The sequence below is a fragment of the Neophocaena asiaeorientalis genome, unplaced genomic scaffold, assembly GCF_003031525.2.
Source record: "Neophocaena asiaeorientalis asiaeorientalis breed wild unplaced genomic scaffold, Neophocaena_asiaeorientalis_V1.1 scaffold147, whole genome shotgun sequence".
NCBI lineage: Eukaryota > Metazoa > Chordata > Mammalia > Artiodactyla > Phocoenidae > Neophocaena > Neophocaena asiaeorientalis.
Genome location: NW_020173758.1, coordinates 569,742 through 596,378, shown reverse-complemented (window position 1 = coordinate 596,378; position 26,637 = coordinate 569,742). Strand labels below are relative to the sequence as shown.

The window sequence follows — 26,637 nt, the reverse complement described above, 5'->3', positions numbered from 1 at the left end:
AACTTCAGTCCCAGCTAACAATGCACAATGGCTGCTGTGTTTTGAACACACACATCTTCCCACTTGTTATGCCTTCACACTGATTAGCATGTTTTTAAAAATTGTCAACCTTTTCCTAATGGATACAGGAATTGACAACATTGAATATTTTGGAATTCTGCTTTCTTAAAAGATCCTTACGGCAGTGTAGCTCTTCTATAAACTTTGCTGCAACTCTGTTGGGTTTTCTGCTATATTAATATTGTAATCACGTACCTACCCAGGAAATTTATTCAGATACATTCTATAGGCTGCAAATAAATTTTTTTGCCCTATGTCGGTTGTCCAGGTCATATCCTCTCCTGGATTAAGATAACTCACATTAGTCAGGAGTCTTTTGGTTGCCAGTGATAGAAGCCAAACTTGAGCTAAGTTAGGCAAAAGTGGGTTTTATTGGAAGGATTGGGGTGTCTCACAGCTAAATTGCCTGAAAGAAAAAGCAGGGGAGCAGCTGTGTCCCAGGGACAGCTGGAAACAGGGACACAGCTGCAGCTGGGACTCATGCTCTCTGCCTTGGCCTCTCCTGTGCATTCCCTTCATTCCCTCTTACTGTGGATCAGATTTCTCTCAGCGGTGGGGTACACAGCCTTGGGTCCACTGCCCGTCCTATGGCACTTTTGTGCAAATTAGAAGGTGGAGGCAGCTTCACAGTTGCATAGTTTGGTGAGCAGAGGCATCTTTGTGAATTGAAAAAAGCACTCCTTTTTCTTGGATGCAGCTCTATACCAAGGCCCAAGGTTTGGTCAGCAAAAGTAAGTGAGATTTCAGCCACTCTACTCTTCTCCTGCACAAACTACAAACTGAACCTAGTGACCCAGCATGGCCTCTAATTTCTCCAGCAGCTTCTGTGTTTCTGTAATGCTGAACTCAAGCTTCTCTCAGGTCTACAATAAAATATTCTGTGACTAGGCTCTGATTGGCCCAGCTAAGGTCAGGAAACCACACATGACCAGGCAGCTATGGCCAGGGACCCACAGCATTTACTAGTCTACTGTAGACCCTTCCCTTGGCGTTGGGGCCACCCTCAGAAGAGAAAAATTCTTTGTGAGTTAGGCAGCCAATCTGTTGGCAGCTCCTACCCAGGTTTCGTATTTTTTTCGGAGAAAATTATGTAAACTGATACTTATTTCACTATTATCAAATATTATTGAATAAGCTGAGGAAATATTTATGTTTTTCATCATGATTGAAGGAGTTTGAGGATTTAACTGCCAGTGATTTAGTTTTAAATTTGGTAGGAATGAACTCAAAGTTAGAAATCAAGATATTTTCCCTTTATCTTACATTGTGATGTCTCAAAACTGTCTTTATGCTTATGACATAGATTCACAATGCTTCCCACCCTACCTATAATCACCGTTTTCAAAGAAATATTTTCAGTGATGTGTTCAGGGAACATTTTACTTTCTTCAGCTTGTTTGAAATGAACTATGGCTATCTACTGGTATTAGTTCATTATCACATTTATCTCTACTCCAAAATTACAGTGATTCTAACGCATTGAACATATATTTTTCAGAGTATTTTTTCCAAATAGAAACTTTTAAAAATTATAAATTATTTTTCTCTGCTACTGAATTTTTGCAGAATAATTGGTACAAATAACAGAATGTCTCTCTCTCTTTTTTCTTTTTTTGGCCATGCCACGCATCTCGTGGGAAGGGATTGAACCCTGGCCATGGCAGCGAAAGCACCGAGTCCTAACCACTGGACCACCAGGAACTCCCAGAATGTCTCTTTCTTGATAACACTGCATTTCAACCTTCAGAAACAGGAGTGAGGAAATCTTTAAAACTTCATCATTTGTCGTAAATTTTTGTACTTCTGAAGATAAATATGGGTTGATATGTTAACTTCACAATTCCCAAACCATGCACAATTCCCAATCCACATGTAAGGTCCTAGCCTGAAACCACTGCATTCCTTACATTTACATCATTTCTAGATTTACCCCAATCAATTAGTGTTATTTGTGATAATTATAAGAATAAAATACGAAGTTTTCAGCACCATGCTTTTTTTTTTTACATCTTTATTGGAGTATAATTGCTTTACAATGGTGTGTTAGTTTCTGCTTTAGATATTTTATTCTTTTTGTTGCAGTAGTAAATGGGAGTGTTATTTCACTTTCAGATTTTTCATCTTTAGTTTATAGGAATGCCTGTTTTTGGTGTCTGTCCCTAGTGGCTAAGGTTGGTTTAGTGGGTTGTGTAGGCTTCCTGGTGGAGGGGACTAGTGCCTGTGTTGTGGTGGATGAGGCTGGATCTTGTCTTTCTGGTGGGCAGGTCCTTGTCTGGTGGTGTGTTTTGGGTTATCTGTGGACTTACTATGATTTTAGGCAGCCTCTCTTCTAATGGGTGGGGTTGTGTTCCTGTCTTGCTAGTTGTTTGGCATAGGATATCCAGCACTGTAGCTTGCTGGTCGTTGGTTGAAGCTGGGTGCTGGCGTTGAGATGGAGATCTCTGGGAGATTTTCTCCATTTGATATTATGTGGAGCTGGGAGGTCTCTTGTTGACCAGTGTCCTGAAGTTGGCTCTCCCACGTCAGAGGCACAGCACTGACTCCTGGCTGCAGCACCAAGAGCCTTTTGGGAGGTCTGAGGTCTTCTGCCAGCATTCAGTGGGTGTTCTATAGGAGTTGTTCCGCACGTACATGTATTTCTGATGCATCTCTGGGGAGGAAGGTGATCTCCACGTCTTAGTCTTCTCCCATCTTTCTCAGCACCATTATTGCCTAGGCATATTCTCAGAGGTATTTGAGAAAACTAAGAACACAGCCTTTTATTTTGACATAATTTTTAAAAAACTGTAGTTACCTGGTGGGAGCAGTGGTGGTGAGGGTGGGGTGGAGATCACACCTAAGTGTAGTTATAATATTTAAAGAGCCTCAGCCTCACCAGTCATTAGGAAAGTGCAAGTCAAAACCGTAAGATACCATTTTATACCTTCTAGGATGGCTATTATAAAACAAAACAAAGCAAAACAGAAAATAGCAAGTGTTGGTGAGGATATGGAGAAATTGGAACCCTTGTGCACTACAGATGGAATGTAAAATGATTCAGCTGTTACGGAAAACAGTCGTTCTTACGAAAATTAAATATGTATTTACCATTTGATCCAGCAATTCCACTTCTGGGTACTTACTCCCCCCAAAAAATTGAAAGCAGAGACTTGAACAGATATTTGTGCACCTATGTTCATAGCAATATTATTCACAATAGCCAAAATATGGAAACAGTGCAAATAACTAGGGATCAATGAATGGGTAAGAAAAATGTGGTATATATAGGCAATGAATATTATTTAGCCTTGAAAAGGGAAGGAATTCTAACATATGCTACAACATGGATGAACCTTGAAGATTACACTAAATGAAATAAGCTAGGCACAAAAAGAACATCATATTTGATTTATGGGTGGGTACCTACAGTACTCAAATTCATAGACACAGAAAGTAGAATGGTGCTTGGCAGGAGGATGAGGGAATAGGGTTATTGTTTAATGGGTATAGAATTTTAGTTTGGTGAGATTAAAAATTTCTGGAAATGGATAGTAGTAATGGTTGTACGACAGTGTAAATGTACTTGGCACTACTAAACTATACACTTAAAAGTGGTTAAAATGGTAAATTTTATGTCATGTATATTTTGCCACGATAAAAAGAGGGTCAACATCAAAAGAACACTTGTGCAGGCAAGAATGTCAGTTAGGTAGGGGTAAGGCCGTTGGAGTATCATCAGTTGAACAGAACAAAGTGCTCATAGTTTAACTTTTTCTGTTTTAACTCAAAGAAAAATAGAATATTTTTATACTATGACAGGACACAATTTACAAAGCTGATGTCTGATGACCACCACTATTTTTCTTCCCTTTGGGAATTTGGAAGGAGGCATATTTCTTCACCAGCTGTAGCTCCCCAGAGCAATCCCACATACTCTCCAACTTTGTCCTCCCTGGGAATCTACTTAATCACTCCCAGGGCTTAATCTTCTGCTTATATGCTGATGATTCCCAAATCTATGTTTCCACCCCAGAATTGCCTGCTGAATATCTCCGCTTAGATGTCATCGTAGGGTCCTCAACGTCAATATATCAAATCCGAGCCCATCTTTTCTCCCACTTGTTCCTAATCCCCGGCCCCTTCTCTGGCATTCTCCTCTCAGTTATGGGCACCACCACCTCACTATCCAGCCAGCCAAGCGCTAAACCCCAGTCATTCTAACTGACTTCTCCCTCCTCTTCATCACCCACTTCCAATAAGCCACCAGCCTGCTGTGTCTCCAGTCCCTCCCCTCTTACTGCCTCCCCTCAGGCCTCTGCTCCCCACCCCACCCCCACTCCGCTGCCAGAGTGAATTTACCACCCTTGGCAGCCACTGGATTAAAATCTGCAATAGCCTTCTGCATGATAAAACCCATATTCTGTAGCATGCAGCAATGTCTTAGCGATTCTGCCCAGAGCCCGCTCCTGTTGGGGTGTGCCCTGCACCCGTGGGCCACTCAGAGATCACTTCATAGGTGCTCAGGAAATCTCAGTTGAGTCAATAATCATCATCAATTCATCAGTCTGATCCCTGGCTCCCTTTCTAGCCTACTCTTTCAGCACTCCTCCATCCATACCCTCCACTCCAGCCTGCTTTACTTCTTGGTGTTTCCCTGGGTAGGATAAGCTATTCCTGCCTCCCTATCTTTGCAAGGGGGTTAAATGACTTGTTTAGTAACCCAGCGTTGTCATGTGTCACCCTGAGCAACGTATTTAGCCCCACTAGACTTAAGGTTCCTTGCCTGTAAAACAGAGTAAATGTCTACCTCACAAAATTGTAGTAAGCATATAATGAGATAACATATGCAAAAGTGGTCTGTAAACCATAAAAATGCTATAAAATGTTAATTTGTAATTCATCAAAGCCTAGCTTTAATGCTGCCACTTCCAAGAAGCCTTTCTGATATCCTAAGCAGAAACCATCCTCCTCCTCTTGGAAGCCCCACCATACATAGCCCGTATGCTCTCATGGATACCATCACACTCCTTAACTTACCCAAGTTCATGTCTCATGTCTACAACCAGATCACAAACTCCATGAAGTCAGCATCCATTCCTACTCCATGGCTCTCCCTCCACCCTGTCAAGGTCTCAAGGGTCTAGAGTCTTTCAAAGAGAATCAACTTCTAAGATTTGAAGAGGTGGAGACTAAAAGTTCCTAGTGGTGAAGTAGCAGGAAGTCTTCTGTTTGCGATGCCCCTTGGGATCACGGATCCACCTCCAAATGACGAGTCCATCCACTGTGAGCTGGAATGACAGTAGCTGACCCACCCGCTGCCAGTCCTCAAGCCTGGACTGCGTTAGACATGGCTGGTCAGTCACAGGCCCTGTTCTGCTGAACGTGGAGGGTTCCAGCAACTTTTCCAACACAGCTCCAGGTAGCCATGACTAGTTGATCAATTTCAGCACAAGAGAGAAAAATCCTTTACCATCCACTGAGCTCAGAGATGCCTGCAAATAGCTGGCCTAAAGTCACTATAGAGCAAGATAAAGAGTTAAAAAAAGGGAGGGATGACTTCAGATCTGGCATGTGGGCTAGTTGGGCTTTAAAGTAGATGTCAATCCCTGGGTGCTGGCTCTGGGCAGGCTATTTCAGAGGACACGGCCCGCACTATATTTATGCACAGAGATTTTGTCCCAAACTGAAAGGTCGAAGATTCCCAAAGGCATCGCCTTCAGGAACCCCAGAAACCTCTTTGATGGGGGAGGGAGCCTGAGGGTCTTGGTTTCCCACGAAATGGCCCCACCTCAGTTCACTTAGTGCTCAGCCACTCATGTCTTCCTAAAAAGGTGCCAACGGAGTGTCAGCCTGTTTTCCTCCACAAAGGGATTACGTGTAATTAGAAGGGATTATGCTTTGAAGGAAGAAACTAGCCTTTAATCAGCCAGAGAAGGACACAGCAGCCTGAGCTGGAGGTGCTCTGGGCGCCATGTATGCCTGTTGCTGCCTGTGAGCCCCAGCCATAGACAGAGGGCTAGGAGTGGTCTCCCGGTCTTCCGTGGTCAACAGCATGGGCTTTGCCAGACAGATCAAGCTTCTGCTCTGGAAGAACTGGACCCTGCGGAAAAGGCAAAAGGTAACAGGTGCAGCTTGTGGTCTCACACTGAGGAGGTGTGGAGCAAATAGACAGTGGAGAGAGGGGCTGGGGTGGGAGTGGGTAAAGTGAGTAGCCAATGGGCTGGTTGCCATTTATCACTGAAGCAGCAGGTAACTGTCTGGCTCCTCTGTGAGCCTCTCTGGCAAATGTCCTTCACAGTAAGGCGTGCTTCTCTGTCCTGAGGTAGCTGCCTTCCACCTACAGCCCAGCACAGCCATATTATAAAGTCTGCTTTTGCCTGCCCTGAACATGAATCCATTGCCTGCCCATCCCTCCCCTGCCCCTGGTTTTTAAACCTGCTCCTCTGTCCATATGCCCTTGTGCAGCCATACTGTGCGGCAGGAAGAGCCCTAAGTCCTGAAGATCAGGCTCAAAGGAAAACCATGCTCTCTAAGAGCTTTCCAATCCAATGATACTATGTTTCATTGGTTCTACAAAGCACACTGGTTTTTCACATTTCTGAAACTGGACTGCAGCTCACAATCAAGTGACACATTCTTTTCATAGTGTGCAAAAAATAACAGTGCATCTAACAATTGATGGTGTCTTAGAGTCAATGAGATATCTTATCAACAACCACAGATGTTTACTGAGACTTCCAGTGAGCACACATGGGACTGGGCTGGATCAGGGACTTAAAAGACACAGATCCTATGTACTTCGAGTCTGGCTGTGAGAACCCAAAATATGTTTTGAGACCAAGAGCAAGAAAAAGGAACATAGTCCAAATATCTCCTGAGAACAGGCAAGAGCCACAGGAGATCAGGGATCCCAGGGGTATACATGTAAATCTGACTGGCCTTTGTAACTTTTTTCTAAGAAAGTGTAAAGAGTGAATATGTAACTATAAAGAAATAATGCACATTGCTATGGCCTCAGGGGCATGGCAATGCCAGATGACTAAAGGAGCCGAGAGAAGATGAAGGGGGGAGGATTGAGGGGTGGGCAGGGTTGGGATTAGAGGGAGCCAGGCAAAGCAGGAGAGCTTGGAAGGAGACAGGGAGGAAAACGGACTGTAGGGAAGAAGAGAACAGATCTGTTCCAAGCCTCGATTCAGAGTGGGTTTGTGTGGGCAGGACAGGGTTTTTGTGGGCGTTGGAAAGAAGGTTAGAGAGGGAAGGGGGCCAACAGGTGGAACATCTGAAGACCTATGATGAGTGTCTCAGTCAGGGTCCAGTCAGAGGGACTCTAATACAAGGAGGTGTTAGCTAGTACAAAGCTGGTAACTGAGGATGTAACAGAACTCCAGGGTGACATGGAGGTAGCAATTGCAGGATGCAGCTACCACCCCTAGAGCTGAGAGAACCAAAGGGAGAAAGCGGAATACAGAGGAGAAGAACACAGAGGAGATGTTAGCAGAGGTGGAACTCAGCCCTGTGAGTAAGGGATTCAGTGAGGCTGCTGCTGGGGTCTCTGAGCCCGGTCTTAGGCCCAGACCCAGGAGGAAGAAGTCCTGGCTGGCAAAAGGGTTTGGGACTGAGGTAGAATAGCTTAATAACTGGCATGAAAGGGAGCAGCAAGGGACACAATCCAACCATGTGCACAGATGATCCTTCCCACTTGTATGGCTTGGGCAGGACTTAGGGAGGCTGGAGGGGAAAGACAAGTTAGGAACCCCTCCTACTGGGAGACACCAGTGTCCTCAGGCTGCTTTCCTTTGACAAAGCTGGTGTGATTTTCAAATTAGCACTGAAGTTATTTGCTATCCCAGGAGCCAAGTGCTAAGGGTAATCAGAGACTCAATCTTGTTTCTGGGAGCTTCCTTTCTAGAATGCAAATAGGCAAAATTGAAACAGACTCATTACTAAATTTGTTCACTTATTCATTTAACAACATTTGTTATTAAAGGAACCTTCAATTAACAAATACTTAATAATTGCCAGGCACTGTGCCAGGTGCTGGGTACACAATGACCAACAAGACAATCACGGTCCCTGCCTGCATGATGCTTATAATCTATGGGATGCTGAGAAATTAACATTCTCACTCAATTTGACTCTGAATGTGCTCTTCATGGTCCTCAAAAAATGTACCCAAGGACTACAGCTGCTGGCCTGAAATGATTCCATTCCTGTGGCAAAGCATGTTGACATATCCTATCCTAAAATAATCCTATTTTCAGTCACAGGGTTTGGCTCAGAGGTCCTCACAGTCTCTGCTTCCTTTTGCTGGTGTTGGTAGGTGGCCCCTGTTCAGGGACTCTGTCTTCTCCAGTGTGCTTCCTAGGGGAGCACATTGCCCGCCCCTCTGCAGCAAGATGGGGCCTTTCAGGGTGAGGACCTTGACTGCGGGAATCTCCCAGGAAGCACCTAGTTGGGGCTGACATTTGTATGATGACATCCTGGTGGCCTGGAAATTGAGGTCTCTGTCTGGTGTGCCTCCAGCTAGCTTCCCCTCTGCTCCCACATTCCGAAAATTGCTCCCACATTCCGAAAATTTCCAGGATGTCTGGATATGATGGAGATATCCCCACAGCCCCTAAAAGCTCTTATGTAAAAGCTCTTATGGCTCCTTCTGTAAACTTTTGAAGCTGCCTGTAAAGTTTCTGGAAGCTTCTGCCTTCACAAAATGGTGACTCTACGAAAGAAAAATACAACACACGCAGCCCATAACTCAGCTCCTAGGTTTTTAATTCCTCAAACTTTCATGGTTTTTGATGTTTACTGTTGTGAGCAGAGCAGGAGCAAAAACCAGATACCAAATTTCCCCATTCCTCCTCTCTTTATCACTAAAAGCATAAATGAAAGTCTTCAGATCTCTGTTTTCCTCCCTCCCTTTTTTTCTTCCTCTGTTGACATTATTAAGTATTACCAAGTGCCTGGCACTACACTAAGTATCACCTCATTTAACCCTCACCTCAGTTCTGTGAGAGAGCTACCACTATTATCCGCCATGGGTACTGATGAGGTTGTTGAGGCTTCAGATGTTAGAGACTGGTGGGGCTGGATCCAGGACTCCAGGACAGGCAGACATGTCAGTTACCCCACACTGCCCCCATGTATAAAGCCCCGTCTAATTAGCTGGTCAGGAAGACCACAAAGGTAGGGTGACTGTATAATTTATCATCCAGTCCAGGGTAGTTTTAAAAGTGAAAGGAGGCACTATTAATAATAATAGTAATAATTAATAATTACACCAGCACAATAAGTGTAAACTGATACTGGACCTGGCAAACCAGGCTGTATGGTCACCCTATATGTCCTATATAGCCAGGTGAGTTAGACAGCCCCTCCCCTCATGGAATTCAGAGCCAGGTGGAAACAGGTGCCTGTGCACAATCGCTGAGTGGAAAACCATGTGCAACTGTGGAGTAGAAGGAAGCTTGGGGTGGGGGATAAGGATGAGCTCTGGGAGCTCAGAAGAGAGACTGGGGTTGGCAGGAGTAAGAGAAGGTTCCACAAGGAGTTCATTCCCAGAGCATGCGTTTCCAAAGATAAGACCTCTCCCACTGGTGGGGACAAATACATGTGCGCCCACATTTCGATGGGTCAGGCACTGTGTTGGGACGGTTTATAAAGACCATTAGATGTGTCTCTTGCCCCTTAGAGCCCATAGTCTAGGGCCCCTTGGTGTCATCTCCCTGGTCCCAGCTTCCATATCAGGGCGGGATACTTGGGGAAGCCTAAGGATTCATGAGAGTACGGGGCTTATCATTTCTCGGACCCCAGACCTGGACATCTGGTACCACTGTGACCTTGGACTTGGGGACCAGAATTAGGTGAGGAAAACCTGGCAGGTGTGGAGAAGCTGGGCAGCCAGCTCCAAGCCTTCCCAGGTCCTGGGTCATACTCATCCAGGCTGAGAACCCTGTTTGGGCTCTCGGTGCAGAAGGGAGAATCCTGCAGCTCATTTCAAAACTTGGCCACCCGCTTTCAAATTGAAAACAGAGTAGGAGGGAAGAAAACCTAACTGGCCAAGATTTAAAACAACAAGCACGACTCTGCCCTTCCCTGTGACCCCTCCTCCCCTAAGTAGGTTGAGTGGTAAAGAGAGGGGGAGGGGAGGGGGAAAAAAAGGGAACAAGGAAATACCAGTTTGGGAAAAAAAATTTCCACCGGCCCCTTCTGAGCTTCGGCTGGGCTTAATTAAAGTTACAGACATGTTTAAAGAGAAGGGGTGTGGGGAGTCAGAGCTGCTCTGAAAACATGTTTTTAATTACACTGTGGAATTTCTCCCTAGGGTATGCCTGTGCACAGTTGAGCATCAAGGACAAAGATGCCGCTCTGGGGTTGGGGTGCTGAGTCCACAATTCTGGGGGAGGGAGAAGAGGTTGTTGTGAGGACGTGCCGGGCTAGAAGGGCTAGAAAAGAATTGCCGGTGGTCTTTGTGCAGGGAGTGAAGTGTGAAATGCAGCCCTTCTAAAACAAATGCTTGCAGAGTTGGAGCAGTAACCCGCTGCATATTGGAACTACCTGAGAAGTGTTAGAAAACAAACAAAAGACACCGAGCTGATGTCCCACAGCCAGGCATCCTGGTGTAATTGATGTGGGGCATGGCCCAAACTCCCCACAGGATTCCTGCCTGCAGCTGCGTGAGAACCGCAGACCTAGGTCAACGAAGGTGATCATTGGAGAGGCAGGGACTATAGGCAGAAAACAGCAGCCCTAATTCAGAGATATGGTGAAGAGGAACACCTGCAAACCTGTACTAGTCCTAGCACTAGGCAAAGGATGAAGGAGGAAAGGAAAATTCTGATCTGGTCTCCTCCTGATGGGTGGACTTCCAAAGAACAGATACTTCAAAAATACAAGAGTGGGTGAGTGAGTGGGTGAGTAGATGAGAGAGTGTGTGACTTACATGGCAAAGAGAGATGAGGTGCACTAGCTTAAGTTTAGGAGTTTTATCCATGGGACAGGTAAGACAGGCTGGCTGACCCTCCCATGGTCCAAGGTCCTCTAACATATGGAGTAGGGGACAGTGTGTGGTTAGTTTTCTCAGGAAGCCCCATGTTTCCAAACTGACAACTGAGCAGTTCTGACTCCAGAAAGGGAGAAAAGGAGGAAACATAAATGTGAGTGGAGGGCAGACCTAGGAGTTGCAGATAATTTTAATTATAACTCCTTGCTCTTCAGACTTTATAATGTGCTGTCACCTACAATGTCCTTGTGACCCTTGTGAGAGTCAATAATAAATGGCTCACGTTGATAGGATGTTACCACGTGCCAGACTCTGCTTTAGGTGTTTTACACAGTGAACTCATTTCATCCTCACAGCTGCTCTGAGAGGTAGGTCCTGATATCACCCCCATTTTACAGAAGACACCCTGAGGCATGGAGAGGTAGAATGGGTTACTCAAGGTTGTACAGCTAATAGGGAGTGAAGTTGGCTAAGAACCCCTGGTATTGACACACTCTTAACCCTCAGTATAAGCTGTAGGACAAAGTATTCCCATTTCACAGATGAGAAAACTGAGACTTGGGGATTAAGCAAGCCCTAAAGTGACTCCTAACCTAGCTCTTCCCATTCGCAAATCAACATCAATGTCTTATACACCAGACGATTCCCAGATAGACATTGCTTCATGGAAGGTGGCTGACTTACTAGATAGGAAGCCAGTTTTGCAAGCAGTTGTCTTAAGGAAGAGTCAAATGTGTGGAATCTCGACTGGTTGTCTCATTTCCTTGGTGAGGACACCACGAATAAGTTTTGGTTTCATTGCTTGCATCTATCACTCACATTGCTGTCTTGTGGAACTTGCTCCCCGACCTTGCCCACTGACAGGGCGGCCTGGGATGGAAGGCGTGAAGCCAGCATACATGTCCCTGGGGAAAACAGTTTGTTAAGTCTGCAGACGGTTGTTTACCTAAGCCTCTAGTCACCTCCAGCTTTCCAGAGAAGCCTCCTAGACCAGTCTTGACACAGACTCACTCATTCCACCAATATTTACTGGGCAATTATTATAAGCTTGGCCCTGTGTTGGGTGTAGTGACAAGAATAGATGTGGTCCCTGTCCTCAGGAAGCTTATAGCTAGTGGGGGGTCCACCTTCATGAAGGAGTAATGACTGAAGTACGATGAGTGATAAAACAGGGGAAGTGCGCTGCTGTGGGAACAGCTGTGCTGGCTAGTACCCAGCCAAGATGGATGAAGCTGTTAACAGTGAGATAGGGTCACCGGGGACAGTCTTTACTCTTCCTCCCTTGATTTGCATGACCTGGGGGGACTGCCAACATTTCTATGGCTATCAAGTATGCTTGGGGTCAGTCCTCTTAACGCGGGATGGGACTTGTCCAGTACTGGTGTTTTGCCATGATCGGAGAGAATATGTACCTTAAGGAAAAATCTATTCTTTCTTCTTCCCATAATGTTTGTGTGAGTTTTTCCTCTAAAACATCCTCCCTAGACATATTTTGGATAAAACATTTTGTAAAAAGTTACAACTGCATAATCACCACCTACCCTGAACGGCTTTTGCTTTTTCTTCAACGTATTGTCTTTTTACCCTCTTCGACTTATGTTATGATTTGTAATAATTCAGTTGCCAGCAGACCTCACCAACAGAAAAGGAACAAAGGTTTATTGAGCACCTGCTATGGTGTCCACTACTTTGCTGAGAGTTTAAGTACATTTCTTTGGAAGGAACAACAAAGGGTTAAATTTAAAACCATGAGAATAGCCCCTAGCAGATCTCTATATACTTACATTTCTATTCTTAGCCATCTGCCTTAATTCTCCTTTAAATCCTATGAGTTTCCTTCCATTCCTTATGGAATGGGGGTTGGGTAGAAGAACTATTACATTCCCCAATACATACCCGCCCACCCTTCCCCCAATAATCCCACACCTCCACTCGTACCCTCATGTGCAATGCCGCAGGGTGTGGGCTGAAGCAACCAACTTGTTCTCCTTCCTTTGGAGTCAAGAGTCCTTAAACTCTAAATTGAACCTAAATTTAAATACCTACTTTCAATTGTATGTCGGTATCAGCAACCTCTTCCAGTATTATAAAATCCTGCGGCGGCATAAGTTTAAGCAACAAGAAATTGTTGAAGGAAAACGTTGGTATACCTAGATTTCTGGGTTTTTAATTTTGCTATGGATCACAGTAGTTCACAGAGGCATTTGCACCTTCATTCATTCAATCATTCATTCATTCATTCATTCAGTGACCTCACATGCAAAGTCTAGCAGCGCTAGAAGAAGACAGGGCTGGTGTGTGTGTGGGAGTGGGGGGAATGTGGAAGAGCACTGAGCCGGGAGACAGGAGGCTGGATTTTGGTTCCAATGCTGTCACTGCTGATGAGACACTGCACAGGTCACCTGCCCTTCCTGGGCCTCTGTTTCCTCATCTGCAGAAGGAGAGGTTACAAGGATACCTTTACTACCTGCAGCATCAGCATTACCTGTGAGCTTGTTAGACATGTGAGGTCTGATGGGGTCTTACAGGATCAGAATTTGCACACATGTGCACAGCAGCATCCAAGGGCATATCTTGATGACCTTTGACGAAAGTACTGTGCTAATGCAGTTTTCTAAAATAGAGGCAGAATGGAACCCAGAGCGACACCAAGTCTCGTTAGTCTAATATATCAAAGTAGAGGCAGTATGGGAGATGGGATTTTAAAAAAAGGAAGTCCTTTAGGTAAATATACCACAACCAAAGTCCTATTGCATAGACAGGCACTGAAATGAAGTATGTCTGCTTTGGGTATGTTTCCTGTAATCTCTTAGCATCACTGGTCTTTCTCTCTTTTTGTTTTGTTTTCCCAGATTCGCTTTGTGGTGGAACTTGTGTGGCCTTTATCTTTATTTCTGGTCCTGATCTGGTTAAGGAATGTCAACCCACTCTACAGCCAACATGAATGTAAGCATAATGGGGGTGAGGGCAGGGGGAACCTTGGCAGGCCTGGAGGGCCTATCCATTTGTTTAGAAAGGTTTTGGGGGCTGGGGGTGCCGGGATCTGATCTGCTTATCATCATTTTATGCCTACGATGCAGAAAACAGAGATTCATCGGCGTTATGCAAACTAACTTTTAAATCCTACACATTCTATGCAACTACTTACATGTGGTTACTGAAGAATTGTGTAATTATTTTTTATTTGGTTGTTTTTTTCCTATACCTAAACTCTTCCTAACTTCAAAGGGAGCAGATTATAGATGAGTTCTTTGAAATATTTTGGAGACAGTTCAGAGATATGTTAGACATGTTGCTAAAGAAAAATGAGAAGGGACAAAAAATAGTATATTAATAATATAGTATTTCTTGGACCCCAGAGGTGTCCTGGGACCGAAGATGAGCCTGTAAGTACCTCTTTTGTACTATGCCCCTCAGAGAAAGCCTTCATCTGGTTTCTGGCCAGGATGACATCTTCTGGCTCTAGACAGCTGAGGTGAGGGCCTCAGGAGTTACACACAGCTGCTCAGTCCCCTATTCTTGCTCCTCAACCTCTTGTTTTTAAGTTTCAGGCCCCAAGTTCTGACTCAGCCTCCTGCGCATCAAACTCTTGCCTCTTTACCTCACCCCACAAGGAGCCCATAACCTGCGCCTGGGCCCCCTTTTGCATGCTTGGGGGTAGATGCTCAATACATAGTTGTGGAAGGAATAGATGGACCTCTTCTCCTCCTCAAGCATCAGCAACTCGCAGAGGCTTCTTGCACTAACATCTCTCTGCCTCTCCCCATCCCCCCACCAAAACGATGTGCTTCTCCTCTGTTCCCCCTTCACACTTCCATCCATGCCTCTATTAGGACATTTGTCCAACTCTCCACTACACTGGGAGTTTGAGAGAAGAGACCCTGTCTCCAGCACTCTGCACAGGGCCTGGCATATATTAGATGTTCCTGCTTCGTTTTTTATTTTTCAACAAATTAATTTATTTATTTTAGTTTTAGCTGCATTGGGTCTTCGTTGCGGTGTGTGGGCTTTTCATTGCGGTGGCTTCTCTAGTTGTGGAGCACGGGCTCTAGGCGCACGGCCTTCAGTAGTTGTGGCTCCCGGGCTCTGGAGCTCAGGCTCAGTAGTTGTGGTGCACGGGCTTAGCTGCCCCGCGGCATGTGGGATCTTCCCAGACCAGGGATTGAACCCGTGTCCCCTGCATTGGCAGGCGGATTCTTAACCAATGCGCCACCAGGGAAGTCCCACCCCTGCTTCTTAAATGTTGGTGAATGAAGGAAAGCACCAGAAGGGCAGGGGTCCTTCCTGCAGAGGCTCTAGATCCTAGGGCCTGCATCCTACTTAGTGTCAATGACTAACTCCTTGTCTTCATTTCCTGTCTTAAAGGCCATTTTCCCAACAAGGCGATGCCCTCAGCAGGAATGTTGCCATGGCTCCAGGGAATTTTCTGCAATGTGAACAATCCTTGTTTTCAAAGTCCCACCCCGGGAGAATCTCCTGGAATTGTGTCAAACTATAACAACTCCATGTAAGTGTTGAGATTCCCACCATACCAGGTGGAAGCTGTGCACCCTTTATTCTCATCTTGCCCTGGAGTTCATGTGTGAGCACACAGAGCATGTGATGCTGAATGAGTGTTTTTGTGGTTTGCTGAAACCTTAAACTCAAAGGAACAGGGCATGTTTCCTCTCTGGAGCATTCTATCAGCTGTCAGGGCACTTGAGGAAAATGCTTCAAACTAAGGCCACATAACACAATTTCTTGGTTCATATATCCCCAAGATGTGACTTGGAGTCTAATTTCAGCCCCCTGCTGAGATGTGTCCACTGCCTCCAGGTTATTCACCTTCTTGGATGGAGTCACTGGATGAAAAAAACTCAGTTCCCCTTCTGTATCCTTACATCACTGTCCACGCTGGGTCGATTCTGAGAGATCCCTGTTCCTTTTAAAAGCCTTCTTGGACATCTAAAGGCTAAGAAAAATGTCAGGGAACCTTTTGAGGGTGAACGAAATCAAGTTTACAAGGTGAAGTTTGCTTCTTGGAAGACAAAGACAATTTCCAAATCCTCTGTCGTAAATGCTATCGGTTCCCTTGGTTGGCAAAATCTTAGTATACTGCCTGAGAGCAGAAGTTCTTAACCTGTGGGGCTGACGACCATTCCGAGAATCTGATGAAAACTGATGGCCCCTCTCCCAAGAAAGATGGACACACACACACACACAAAACATTACACTGTGCATATGATTTCAGGGGACTTGTGGACTCCAGGTTAATGACCTCTGGTCTGGGATCGAATTCAGGTCAAATTCCATACGAAAAGGGTCTATTTTTGGAATTCCCTCTCAGAGCAGGAGTTAGGGGGACTTGATGTAACGTGTTCTATGGACAGAGGCTCAGGGATGAGGACAGGATTGTCCTTCAGCCACTGGGCTGACCTCGAGCTGCAGCTTGTGACGTTTCACCAACAAAGGCTTGTTGGGGAGTAGGCTTCACCTACCTGTATAAACATCAAGTCAGATGGAAACTGAGATATTTGGTTACTCCAGTTCTTTCCTTAGAGGAGATCTGGATATAATTCCTCCAGGACAAAACTGCATTTTGACTAAAAAAAAAAGAACGTTTGGTAATTCAGCTTAATACTCAGAGGTAGCCTTCCCCACTGGGAACAGACCGCGACTGCTTTTGCCCTACAAAGGCAGAGGTGAGTAGTTGTGACAGAGACTGCATGCGCCACAAGCCTCTAATATGCTTACTAACCCCCAGATGGTAGGAAGATAGAGGAGGGAACACAGAACACCCATCTTCCCGGGAAAGTCAGCAGATGGCATCTTAGCCGGGCTCCCATGGCTGCAAACACCACCTGGAAGCTTTAATTTACAGTCCGTACTTTCAGCTTGAGCTTCCTTGAGGTGCCTGAGAAGAAACACCTGCCTAGAGACCCCATGGGTCACAGGATGGGATCAGGGGAGACTTGAAGGCATTTCAGTGGAGGCTATATGGAGCTTTGGTGGGACTGGCACTGACAGTGTCTACAGATTGAGAGGTGGGAGCGGGGGAAGGGAAGGGGTTTCAGACTCCAGCTGTACTCAGCATTTGAACAAGGAAATCTGGGTTTCATGTTTCACACACACATTATGAGTGAAATATTCATTTGCTTGCAGGGCACAGAACCATATTTAAACAAGTTTAAGCCTCAGAGGGAAAGATATGGTTTGGACACTAGACCTTCTTGAAAAGCCAGGAGCAGCAAGGCAGTCCTCAGGGAGTGGGAGAAGAACTGGAGAGCCGTCAGGAGGTCTTCCCTCCTGTCTGGGCCTACAAGGTCCAGCCTCTCTGCCTCCCTCTGGGCTTCTACTCCATTTGCCTCTCTCCATGGACCAGTATCCCCTGCTTCTCAATGCCTGGGCTGGCGCTAGTTGCCCAGTTCACGGTCCCTCAGCTTGGGCAATCAGAAGAGCATCCCTGAGTACCATTCAAATTCCTGGGAACAGATCTGCTTAGCCCAGCTTTATTCTTCTTGTCCATCAGCCTTGGTGGGTGTGTGTGTGTACATGCATGCAGAGAGGACTTTGCGGGTTAAGCATGGCTGTTAGAACCTGCTCATGTGAATGGCTGGAAGGGCAGGTCTCAGAGAAGTGGGTACTGGCTGGGAAGAGCCTCCAGTAATATCTCCTAATATCATCCTATTTAAGGGTTCTTGGGACAGGAAACACATAGAGAATGGGGTTGAGAGGTGACCCAGCCCTGGCAAAGTTGGAAGACTTTTGACAACAAATTTCTCACTGCCCGTGTTATCTTATATGTATAAGGAAGTAAAAATATACATAATGTAATAGATAGGTCAAGCAGGTGGTATCTTAAAAAATTACACAAGGTATTATGATGATGATAATGGTGTTGATGAAAATGACAGCTGTGTCTTTATTGATGAGGCTCTTTCTTACAGCTTGGCAAGGGTTTATCGAGATTTTCAAGAACTCCTCATGGGTGCACCAGAGAGCCAGCACCTTGGCCAGGTTTGGACAGAGCTCTGCACCTTGTCGCAACTCATGAACACCCTCCGGGCGCACCCCGAGAGGATTGCAGGTGAGGTGGGCTTCAGTGTTCTTACTATCACTCGCCTCTCACTTGCCTTCTCCATCAGAGAGATTGAAGATACAGGAAAGAGTTTGGAGATTTGGTTGGAAAAGATACCAGAGGATGCAGGAAGGTGTGGGACCTAGAGGCAGCATGAGGCTTACCTTGGCGAGACCTCCTCTTCCTGCCAGCCTTGAAGGTGGGAGGTTGGGAAGGAGGGCCGGAAAGGTCTCATCTCAGGTGAGTCCAGAGATAGGAGAATGCAGAGAGTGATGGTGCTCTGGGAAGTCTGAGGCCAGGTGAAGGGCTGGAAGCAGGGGGAGGGATTTGTGGAGCATGGTAAAGGTGTGGAATACTTTCACAGAGTCCTAGAGAGTGAGCTACCCAGGACCGTGTGGAAGCAATGCCAAGTAGCAGTACGGAGCCAGGGAGGTCAGAGCACATGCTTGTCGTGACATAAATATGTACAGTTACTCTGTTTCTTCTGGCAATATTCAGCATCCCAGGCCCGGAGGCAGAACAGGCGCAGAGTGGGGGGATGAAGGGCTGGGGGCCGGTAGGGAGGTGCCACAGAAAGTCCAGGAGGGTGGTGATTGGACTACATGGATCGGGTTCAGGCTGCATACGGATGGAGGAGAAGCCAGAAGTACTACAGTTGCCCAGGGGAAAATGGAGGGGCAAGAGAATAGAGGTCTTGGTGGGCTCCATGACCCTGTTTAAGGACTGAGAAAATAGCAGGATGGAAAGATTGACAGATGTGGTCAGAATGTGAAATATGTGAATTCAGGATTTCAAAGGCATGCAGGACAGATAAAAACAAGCCCCCAGGTGTGGCCATGGTTGTTGAAGTGGAGCGGAGGTGAAGGTTAGGTGATGGGGAGGGCAAGGAAATGAGAGGCCACGCTGGCTGGACCCTGAGGTGGTGTGGGTAGGAGAGCCACTTGGAGGCCAGAAGCGTGAGGAGGAAGGGTGGGGGAGCTCCCTCTCCCATGCCCCTCCTCCCCAGGGGAAGAACTAGAAACAAGCAAAACCCAAACCCAGTAACCACTCTGACGTCTCTTTTTAGAGCACAAGTGAATGTTGTGCGGTTGTCACATCTGCCATAGGCTCCCCTGTAGGTGGCCGGAGAGACTGGCCATGGCAGTGGCCTGGGCACCAGCTGGACCACATCCCCTTGCAGGGGCACATGAGCAGCTGGAAGAGAACAGGGCTGCCAGGACCCCAGGGGTCACTGCAGTCCTGGGAGTGGAAAAAATTTTTCAGGGGTGGGCCTCAGAGGCTGCGAAGGAAGTGGTTTGTTGCTGCTGGGAGATGTCTGCTCCTAGGATGGAGACGGGGAAGTGACTGTCAGGATGATCTTGGAGGATGACAAGGATGAGGAAGGGGACATCCAACAGGACGGGGGGGGGCTGGATAGAAGAGCTTCTGCTCGGGGAGAATGGTACAGACCAACTCCCTAGGGCTCCTCACCCATGCAGCGCAGTCAGCAGATGTTTGGTGAGTGCCCACTGAGCCAGGCAGTGTGCCAGTCCCCGGGGACAGAGAGGTGGTCAGACCAGTGCCCTCCCCTGAGGGCTCCCTGGGCAGAAGTGGAAGGACCAAGTGGACAGTGACCACACCATGTGGGGGGCTGGTGGAGGGAAGCAGGGGGGCTTCAAAGAGCACAGGGGAGTCAGGAGGGGAAAGTTCTCCAAGGAGAACCTGATCCTCCTCCCGCTGGGCCACTTTCTCTCTTCTCTCCCCACTGGAGTGATAAAGGACACAGATATGATCAGATGACCGTTAAGATTGCTTCATTACATTCTAATTCTTTCAAAGGTAGTATACTTTATGTAGTAAAACCAGGTTACAAACTATCTTCTTTGTTGCTCAGAAGTTTACTAAGATTTTACTTAACTCAAGCTTAAAGGGCCTTGCGGGGTATGAGCACAGTCAGCATTTTAATAGTGAGGGAAATAATGGGAAAGCACAAACAAAAAAGCATTTTTTTCCCCAAGGTTAAACAAGCGGATGAGAACACGGGCTTATCCGACCCCAGGAATGACTGTCTACCCCACTCATCCAGCAGATATTTCATTTTGTTTTCTGATTGTCGGATGGAGTCCGGCTGGGAGGAAATATAAAGGAAGTCATTGCAAACCACAATGTCTCTGTGGTCTTTCGAGCCTGTATATGAGAACCAAAATCACTCCTTCCCAGCCTGACGCAGGACTAGTTTTGAATCGGCGCAGGTGCTCCTTCTGCCGGCCTTCGGGCTGTCGGCGAACGTTCCCTTCAAGAGGGCAGCTTCGGGGCTCTGGGAAAACTGAGTCAGGGAAGGCCAGCCAAGGCTCTCCAAAGGACTTTGGGGGCCGAGAACACAGACTCTGCAGAACCCCTGACCTTGGTGGCCATGAGAGGGGAAAGGGGACCATCCCCAAGGAAAGAGACAGAGTCTCTGAAGGAATTCCAGGCCAGGGACTGAAGTCCACCGTCAGAACTGAAGACGGTTTCAGAGTCTGTCCCAGGGTGCCCTGGGGACCTTGCCGGCTCTGAGCATTGACTCCCCAGCCCAAAGCTGCAGCGGAGGGTTAAGCCTTTGAAAGCGAGGTGGGCGGCTGTACCTGGGGTGTGCTTTTGCCTGTCAGTTCCCGGTCACCTGGGAAAGTATGCCAATGGTGACCCAGGGCATTTTCCTTTCCTAGCAAACCTGTAGTACTGCATTCTCCGCAGAGGAGGATTAATGGTAAAAGACCAGCCGTGAAGCCCCCTCCCCACTCACCCCCAAGCAAGCTGCAGTCTCTCAATCATCTTTAAACGCTGTCTTCCCCTTAGCCTCACGCACACCTTCTCCTGGCTTCCCCCACCCCAGCCTCAGCTCCCCTGACCTCCATGGGCCTCAGCGGCCCCCTCCCCCAGCCTCTAATCTTCCCAGGGAAGAGAACAAGAAGAACCACATTTTAAACTACATTTATTTTTCTTTCCTCAGGCCCCCAGTTCACATTTCTCCCTCGGGAGTCTGGTGTAGCTGCTGTCTGGTATCGGCCACTGCTTACACTTTCGGCCCCACGCTCTCCGAACAGGGTGGCCCCGGCCCTCCTCAGGTGTGCTGAACCAGCACGCTCCTGCCCCTTCTCCCTAGGGCCACAGCAGCCCAGGCACCTGGCTGGGAAGCTGGACCAGGGCGAAATCACTCCCAGTTTCCCTTGTTTTGTCCCTTCTCCCCAGCCAGGTATTTGTATGTAAGGTCAGGTGAGGGAGTTAAAGAATAACGAAGAGTTTACACAGTCAGATAGGGCCCTGACTCTCAGGTCAAGAGAACAGATATTTATTGGGTGTCACCTGTCATTCCGCAGACATTTACCAAGGACCTGATTCCATGTCAGGCTCTAATGCTGGGTGTCAGATAGAGGTGACTTGGAGGGCTTACAACTCTGTGCCCAGCATTGCTAGGTATGATGAGGAGTATAATAAAAGCAGGATCCTTAGCTCCCTACTCTCAAGAGCCTCTGTGTGTGTGTGTGTGTGTGTGTGTGTGTGTGTGTGTGTGTGTGTGTGTGTGTGTTCGGGGTTGCATTGCTGGAGGCCAGAGGATATAGTATCATGCTGTATATAAAGAAATGATTCAAAGATGAACAACCAAGCTGGTGCCCCAGGGGAAGAAAAAAGGAAGCTGGGTTTGGAAGATGACAGACATATGTTATTGAAAAGGAAAGAGGGCAAGAAGAAAATAAACCAGCCCCTCTCAGAACCATCCCCCTCTCTTGGGGGAATGCCCCCAATCCATGGTTTCAGTTATCTGTGGTCAACCACAGTCCAAAAATATTAAATGGAAAATTCCAGAAGTGAACAACTCATAAGTTTTAAATTGTGTGCCGTTCTGAGTAGCATGATGAAATCTTGGGCTAACCTACCCAGGATGGAAACCATTCCTTTGCCCAGGTATCCCACTTGTTAGTCACTTACTAGCTGTCTAGCTTAGCTTATCAGATCGACTATCGCAGTATCACAGTGCTTGTGTAAGAATAACTCTTATTTTATTTAATAATGGCCCCAAAGTGCAAGACCAGTGATGCTGGCAATTTGGATATTCTTTTACTGTGCCTAATTTGTAAATTAAACTGCATCATAGGTACGTATGTATAAGAAAAAACATAGTATATATAGGGTCTGGTACTATCTGTAACCACTGTGGGGGGGGGGCTCAGAATCTATCCACTGAAGATAAAAGGGACTATTATATATTATAGTCAGGTTCCCCTAAAGGCTTTGGGCTTTTCCTAAGCAAAAGGTAGTGATACTGAGCTACCTGGCAGTACAGCTCTAAGGGACATCCATTGTGGTGAGAGAGGCTGCTGTGTGGTGGAACCTCGGGGCTGGTTCCCCTGCCCCAGCTGCACGGGCAGGCCTGTGGCTGGCCCATCCCCTTTCAAGAGGAAATTATCAGCGACATCAATCTGGACAAGGCATGTACAAAGAAAGTCACCACTTGAACGTAAAGGGTGACTGTCAAGCACTTGGGGAGCTAGGCCTCTTGGCGGCCTGGGGAGAATTTGGGGAGGAAGAGCACTGTGGTGTTAGAGCCTGGAAGGAACAGGGGCATTTGGTGATTAAAGTTATTTAAAGAAGAACTAAGACATAAGCAGTCAACCAGGCTTCCGGAGAAGTTGTGATGTAGAGATAACTGTTTTCATGCAACCCAAATGCTTTCCCTTAATGTTGAAAGGATTTCATAAATATCTGGGCCCGTCCCCCTCTTCTCTGGCTCGTGCCTCATGAACTGTAGCAGTGGGCCAGCTTCAGAGTGAGTGTTGGCCCTGGAAGCAAGCAGAGAAGGTGGGTGTGCCTCCCCTGGGAGGGGTAAGAATAATATTAATGCAATCAGGTCAAGCATTTTTTTGAGCTGGGAGCTAATAAGCACTTTACCCTCCTTATCCCAAGTCACCCCACAACGATCCTAAGAGGTAGATGTGGAAAGTGCAGACAGAGAGGTTCAGTCACTTGCCCCAAGGTCACCGCAACTGTTAGAAGTCCTTTATGCCTCCTTATAAAGAAAATTCTGCTTCCAGTAGGTTTTGAGTGGAGCTGAAAGAATGTGACTGGGCTGATCAGGGCATGAAACTACAAGCCCAGGCAACAGGCCAATCCCCCTTTCCCCACTTGAAGATTTTCTTGTCCCAGACAGCCTGATCTCTCTTAGTACGTGTCCATACCCTGAGCTTAGAGCCATAGCTGAGCTGACAGAAACACCAAGAAGGGTTCTCTACCCCATGACAATGGCACTAATTCTCCTCCTATTCTAGACTAGGCTTTCTCAGCCTTAGCACTATTGACCTTTTGAACCAGATAGTTCTTTGTTTTATCAGAGAAACGGGGTTGTCCTGTGCCTTGTGGGACGTTTGGTGGCATCCCTGGCCCCTACCCACTAGCATCAATACTTTCCCAGTTGTAAGAACCAAAAATGTCTCCAGACATTGCCAAATATTTCCAGGGGGACAAAACTGCTCCTCACCCCACCCCATTGTCCAAGACCAACTCCACAAAGCATCCGATGACCACCACCCCGACCTAATTTTTTCCACCCTGTGTGCCTTCTCACTAAATTTGGCTCGTCTGCTCCAGCAGTAAATGCTGTGACTGCCACTGGTAGGGGCCCTGACTCTTAGGCGCTCCCAGGGAACCCAAAACAGGGCCTTCCTCTGATAGTCAAGTTAGAAATCAATTCTAGATGTTTTCCTTTTTTTGACCCATCTCCCCTCCGACACCCTGTTCTTTTTTTCATTCGTACGCAGGAAGAGGAATACGAATACGGGATGTCCTAAAAGATGAGGAAACACTGTCACTGTTTCTCATAAAGAGCATTGGCCTGTCTGACTCAGTTGTCTACCTTCTGGTCAACTCCCAAGTCCGTCCAGAGCAGGTAGGTGGATGTCATTGGTCAGTGGTCCCTGGAAGGGAAGGGTGGGCACTGAGCCTGAGCCTGAGAAAGGCAAAGGAGACCTTGAGTTTCTTTTTTCCTTCTTGCTTTCACATTCAGAATCATTCAGATTCGTGTCGCACACTCAGGAGAATACCTGGGATTCACTTGTGGTGATGCGCATTCCCATCGCAGGATTCTGGAGTGGCACAAATCCTGGCAGCCCTTAAAACATCTCAGAGTTTTATGACTGGAAGGAACCTTAGAGACCACGTGGCTCAAACTCCTTTTATAGTTGAGGAAACTGAGGTTTATTCATGTATTCACCAAACACCTAGAGATGTTTTAGGTACCAGAATACAGTGGGAACAATACGAGGAAACCCCTGACTCTGGGAGCTCATATTCCAGCGGGGACGACAGGCAATAATCAAGTAAGCCAAGGGCACTTACATGCGTTTCCAGATTGTGAAAGGGGCTGTGAGGAAGGTCTAGCAGGGTCGGAGTTAGGGAGGGACTGGGGGCAGTTTTAAATTCAATGGGCAGGGAAGACCTTCCTGAGGGGGTGCTCTTTGAGCAGATCTAACTGAAGAGAAGGCACCATGCAAATGCCTGTGAGAGGAGAGTTCCAGCCAAGAAAAAGGCAAAGCCAGGGTCTGAGTGTGCTGAGGTGGCCTTTGAGGTCACAGAGCCCGATAACGGCCGTAAGTAGAGCAGACCTCTGATTTCCTGGACCGTTTCTTCCCAGTGCCAGGCGAACTCCTTCTGTCCCCCCCAAATCTATTTTGTCTGTTTCATAATCTCCTGTATTTATTCAGAGTGTTTTGCCCACTAATATATGACTTTCACATCTGTTAGCGCCTGCGCTACTCACATTAATCCCGAGATGGGTCACACAGATGGGGAAACTGACGTGCCTGGAGACCGACTGACTTGTGCACAGCTGTAGAGCTAGAATTGTCCGAGCTGGTGTGGAATCAGGTCTTCTCGTTCCTAGTCCCGTGCTCGTTCAGTGGTTCTCAGGGTCCAAGACCAATAGCCTCAGCAAGGACTGGGAGTAAATTCTCAGGCCCCATCGCAGACTGACCAGCGGTCTCTGCTTTAACAAGCTCTCCAGGTGGTTCTGATGGCTCAGGGTTGAGAACCACTGCTCTAGTTTGGGGCCTCATGGGCTCATGGCCCAGCATCCTGGGGGTGTGGATTCCTAGTGTGATGAACACGGTGAGAACGCATGGTAAGCAGGGGCCTTAGCACAGACGCCCCGCCTGGCTCTCCTGGCCAGGACCGCACCTCCTCTAGACTCCAGGGGAGATGGAGACGTAAATAGAGAATTTCAGGGCCTGTGTCAGTCCTGAGGCAAAGGTCTGCACAGGGTGCCGTCTGAGCCCAGAGAAGGGAGGGGACCCACCTGCCTGGCTGAGTTTGGCTCCTTTGAAGGGGGTTTTCAAGCTGGTTCCCAGCACAACAATAGAGAGGCCCATACCTGCTTTTCTGGCTTCTCAGACCCTGAGGTTTTCACGGAAACTAGACAAGGGGAGCTGAGGTTCAGCCCTGAGGCAGAGTGTCAGGGCCCTTGGAACCCAGCACCCCCAGTGCCCAGGTTTGGCCACAGTGCGCTCCTGGGGCGGCCCTTGGGGTCAGGCCTGGCTGCCCGGCCCTGCTTGGCTCCCCTCCCATCCCAATCCGGGGGCGGGGGGTGGGCAGCATCACTTGCTCACTTTCCCCTTTGCTTTCTCTTCAGCTCATAAAACTCAAGTCCTAGAAATGCCTGTGATGACTTCCAGTTGGTAATAAAAGGGAGATGGAGATAAGGGCAGGAATTTAGGGGAAATTTCTTTCCAGTTCCTCACCTACGTGACATTTGGGTTTCTAGTTGCTGTGCTGCTGGCATTAGGGCTGAGCCTTTCTTGTGGGGAGAAGACAGGGCCTGGGCCACTGGGGTGTGCCTTTATTTAGTGTTGCAGTTTCTGATTAGCTGATGCTTCCCTGATCAGCAGAACTCAGAGCTTAGGAAGGAGCCCAGCTCCTGCACTCTGGAGGCCAGTCGTGTGGACCCAGCTCCCTCCATGCCTCCGTACCCACCCTGCTTGTTAGCCCGACTGCCTTGTGTGCCTTCCTCCTGATCTCTGTCTCGGTCTCCTTGACAGAACTGTCCATGGGAATTTTCCTCCATGACAGTAGTGCTCTCTCTGTGCTGTCTGTAGGGTAGCCACTAGCCACATGTGGCTGGTGGGCACTTGAGATGGGGCTAGTGCAGCTGAGGAACTGAATTTTTAAATGTTATTTAATTTTAGTTATTTTAAATGTAAACAGCTACATGGGGCTTGCAGCTCTTTAACCAATCATCCTCATCGTACATGGAATTTCGTTCTTTACCATTAGGACTGGATATCCCTCTGCCTAGTGTCTGAGCACAGCTCCAAAGGGAATAGCATCACTCGTTCTCTCCCCATCAAGGGAGTGATTAGGCAATTAAAGTAATATGGTTCTCTGGTCCATCCCTCATCACACCTCTCACCCCCAGCCCTGGAACCTCCTGAACATTCTTCCAGGCCCAGCTCAAGTGTTGCCTCCTCAGTGAAACAGTTCATAAACCCTCCCTTCTTTGTCCTTCCCCCCCCCCCCCCAATTTCCCCCCCCAAAAATTAAC

The 26,637-nt window shown here is 47.3% G+C and overlaps 1 protein-coding gene across 1 annotated transcript in view; it reads left to right on the top strand.

Annotated features, from left to right (window-relative positions):
- The first annotated feature begins 5,990 nt into the window (after positions 1 to 5,990).
- The window catches only part of ABCA4 (ATP binding cassette subfamily A member 4), a 128,896-nt gene continuing 108,249 nt past the window's right edge, over positions 5,991 to 26,637 (top strand). Inside the window, exons 1-5 of the mRNA XM_024751258.1 lie at positions 5,991 to 6,157; positions 13,888 to 13,981; positions 15,401 to 15,542; positions 17,962 to 18,101; positions 23,864 to 23,991. Of these exons, the coding sequence (XP_024607026.1) occupies positions 6,092 to 6,157; positions 13,888 to 13,981; positions 15,401 to 15,542; positions 17,962 to 18,101; positions 23,864 to 23,991 (570 nt within the window). The 5' untranslated portion in view covers positions 5,991 to 6,091. The remainder of the gene's footprint in view (positions 6,158 to 13,887; positions 13,982 to 15,400; positions 15,543 to 17,961; positions 18,102 to 23,863; positions 23,992 to 26,637) is intronic.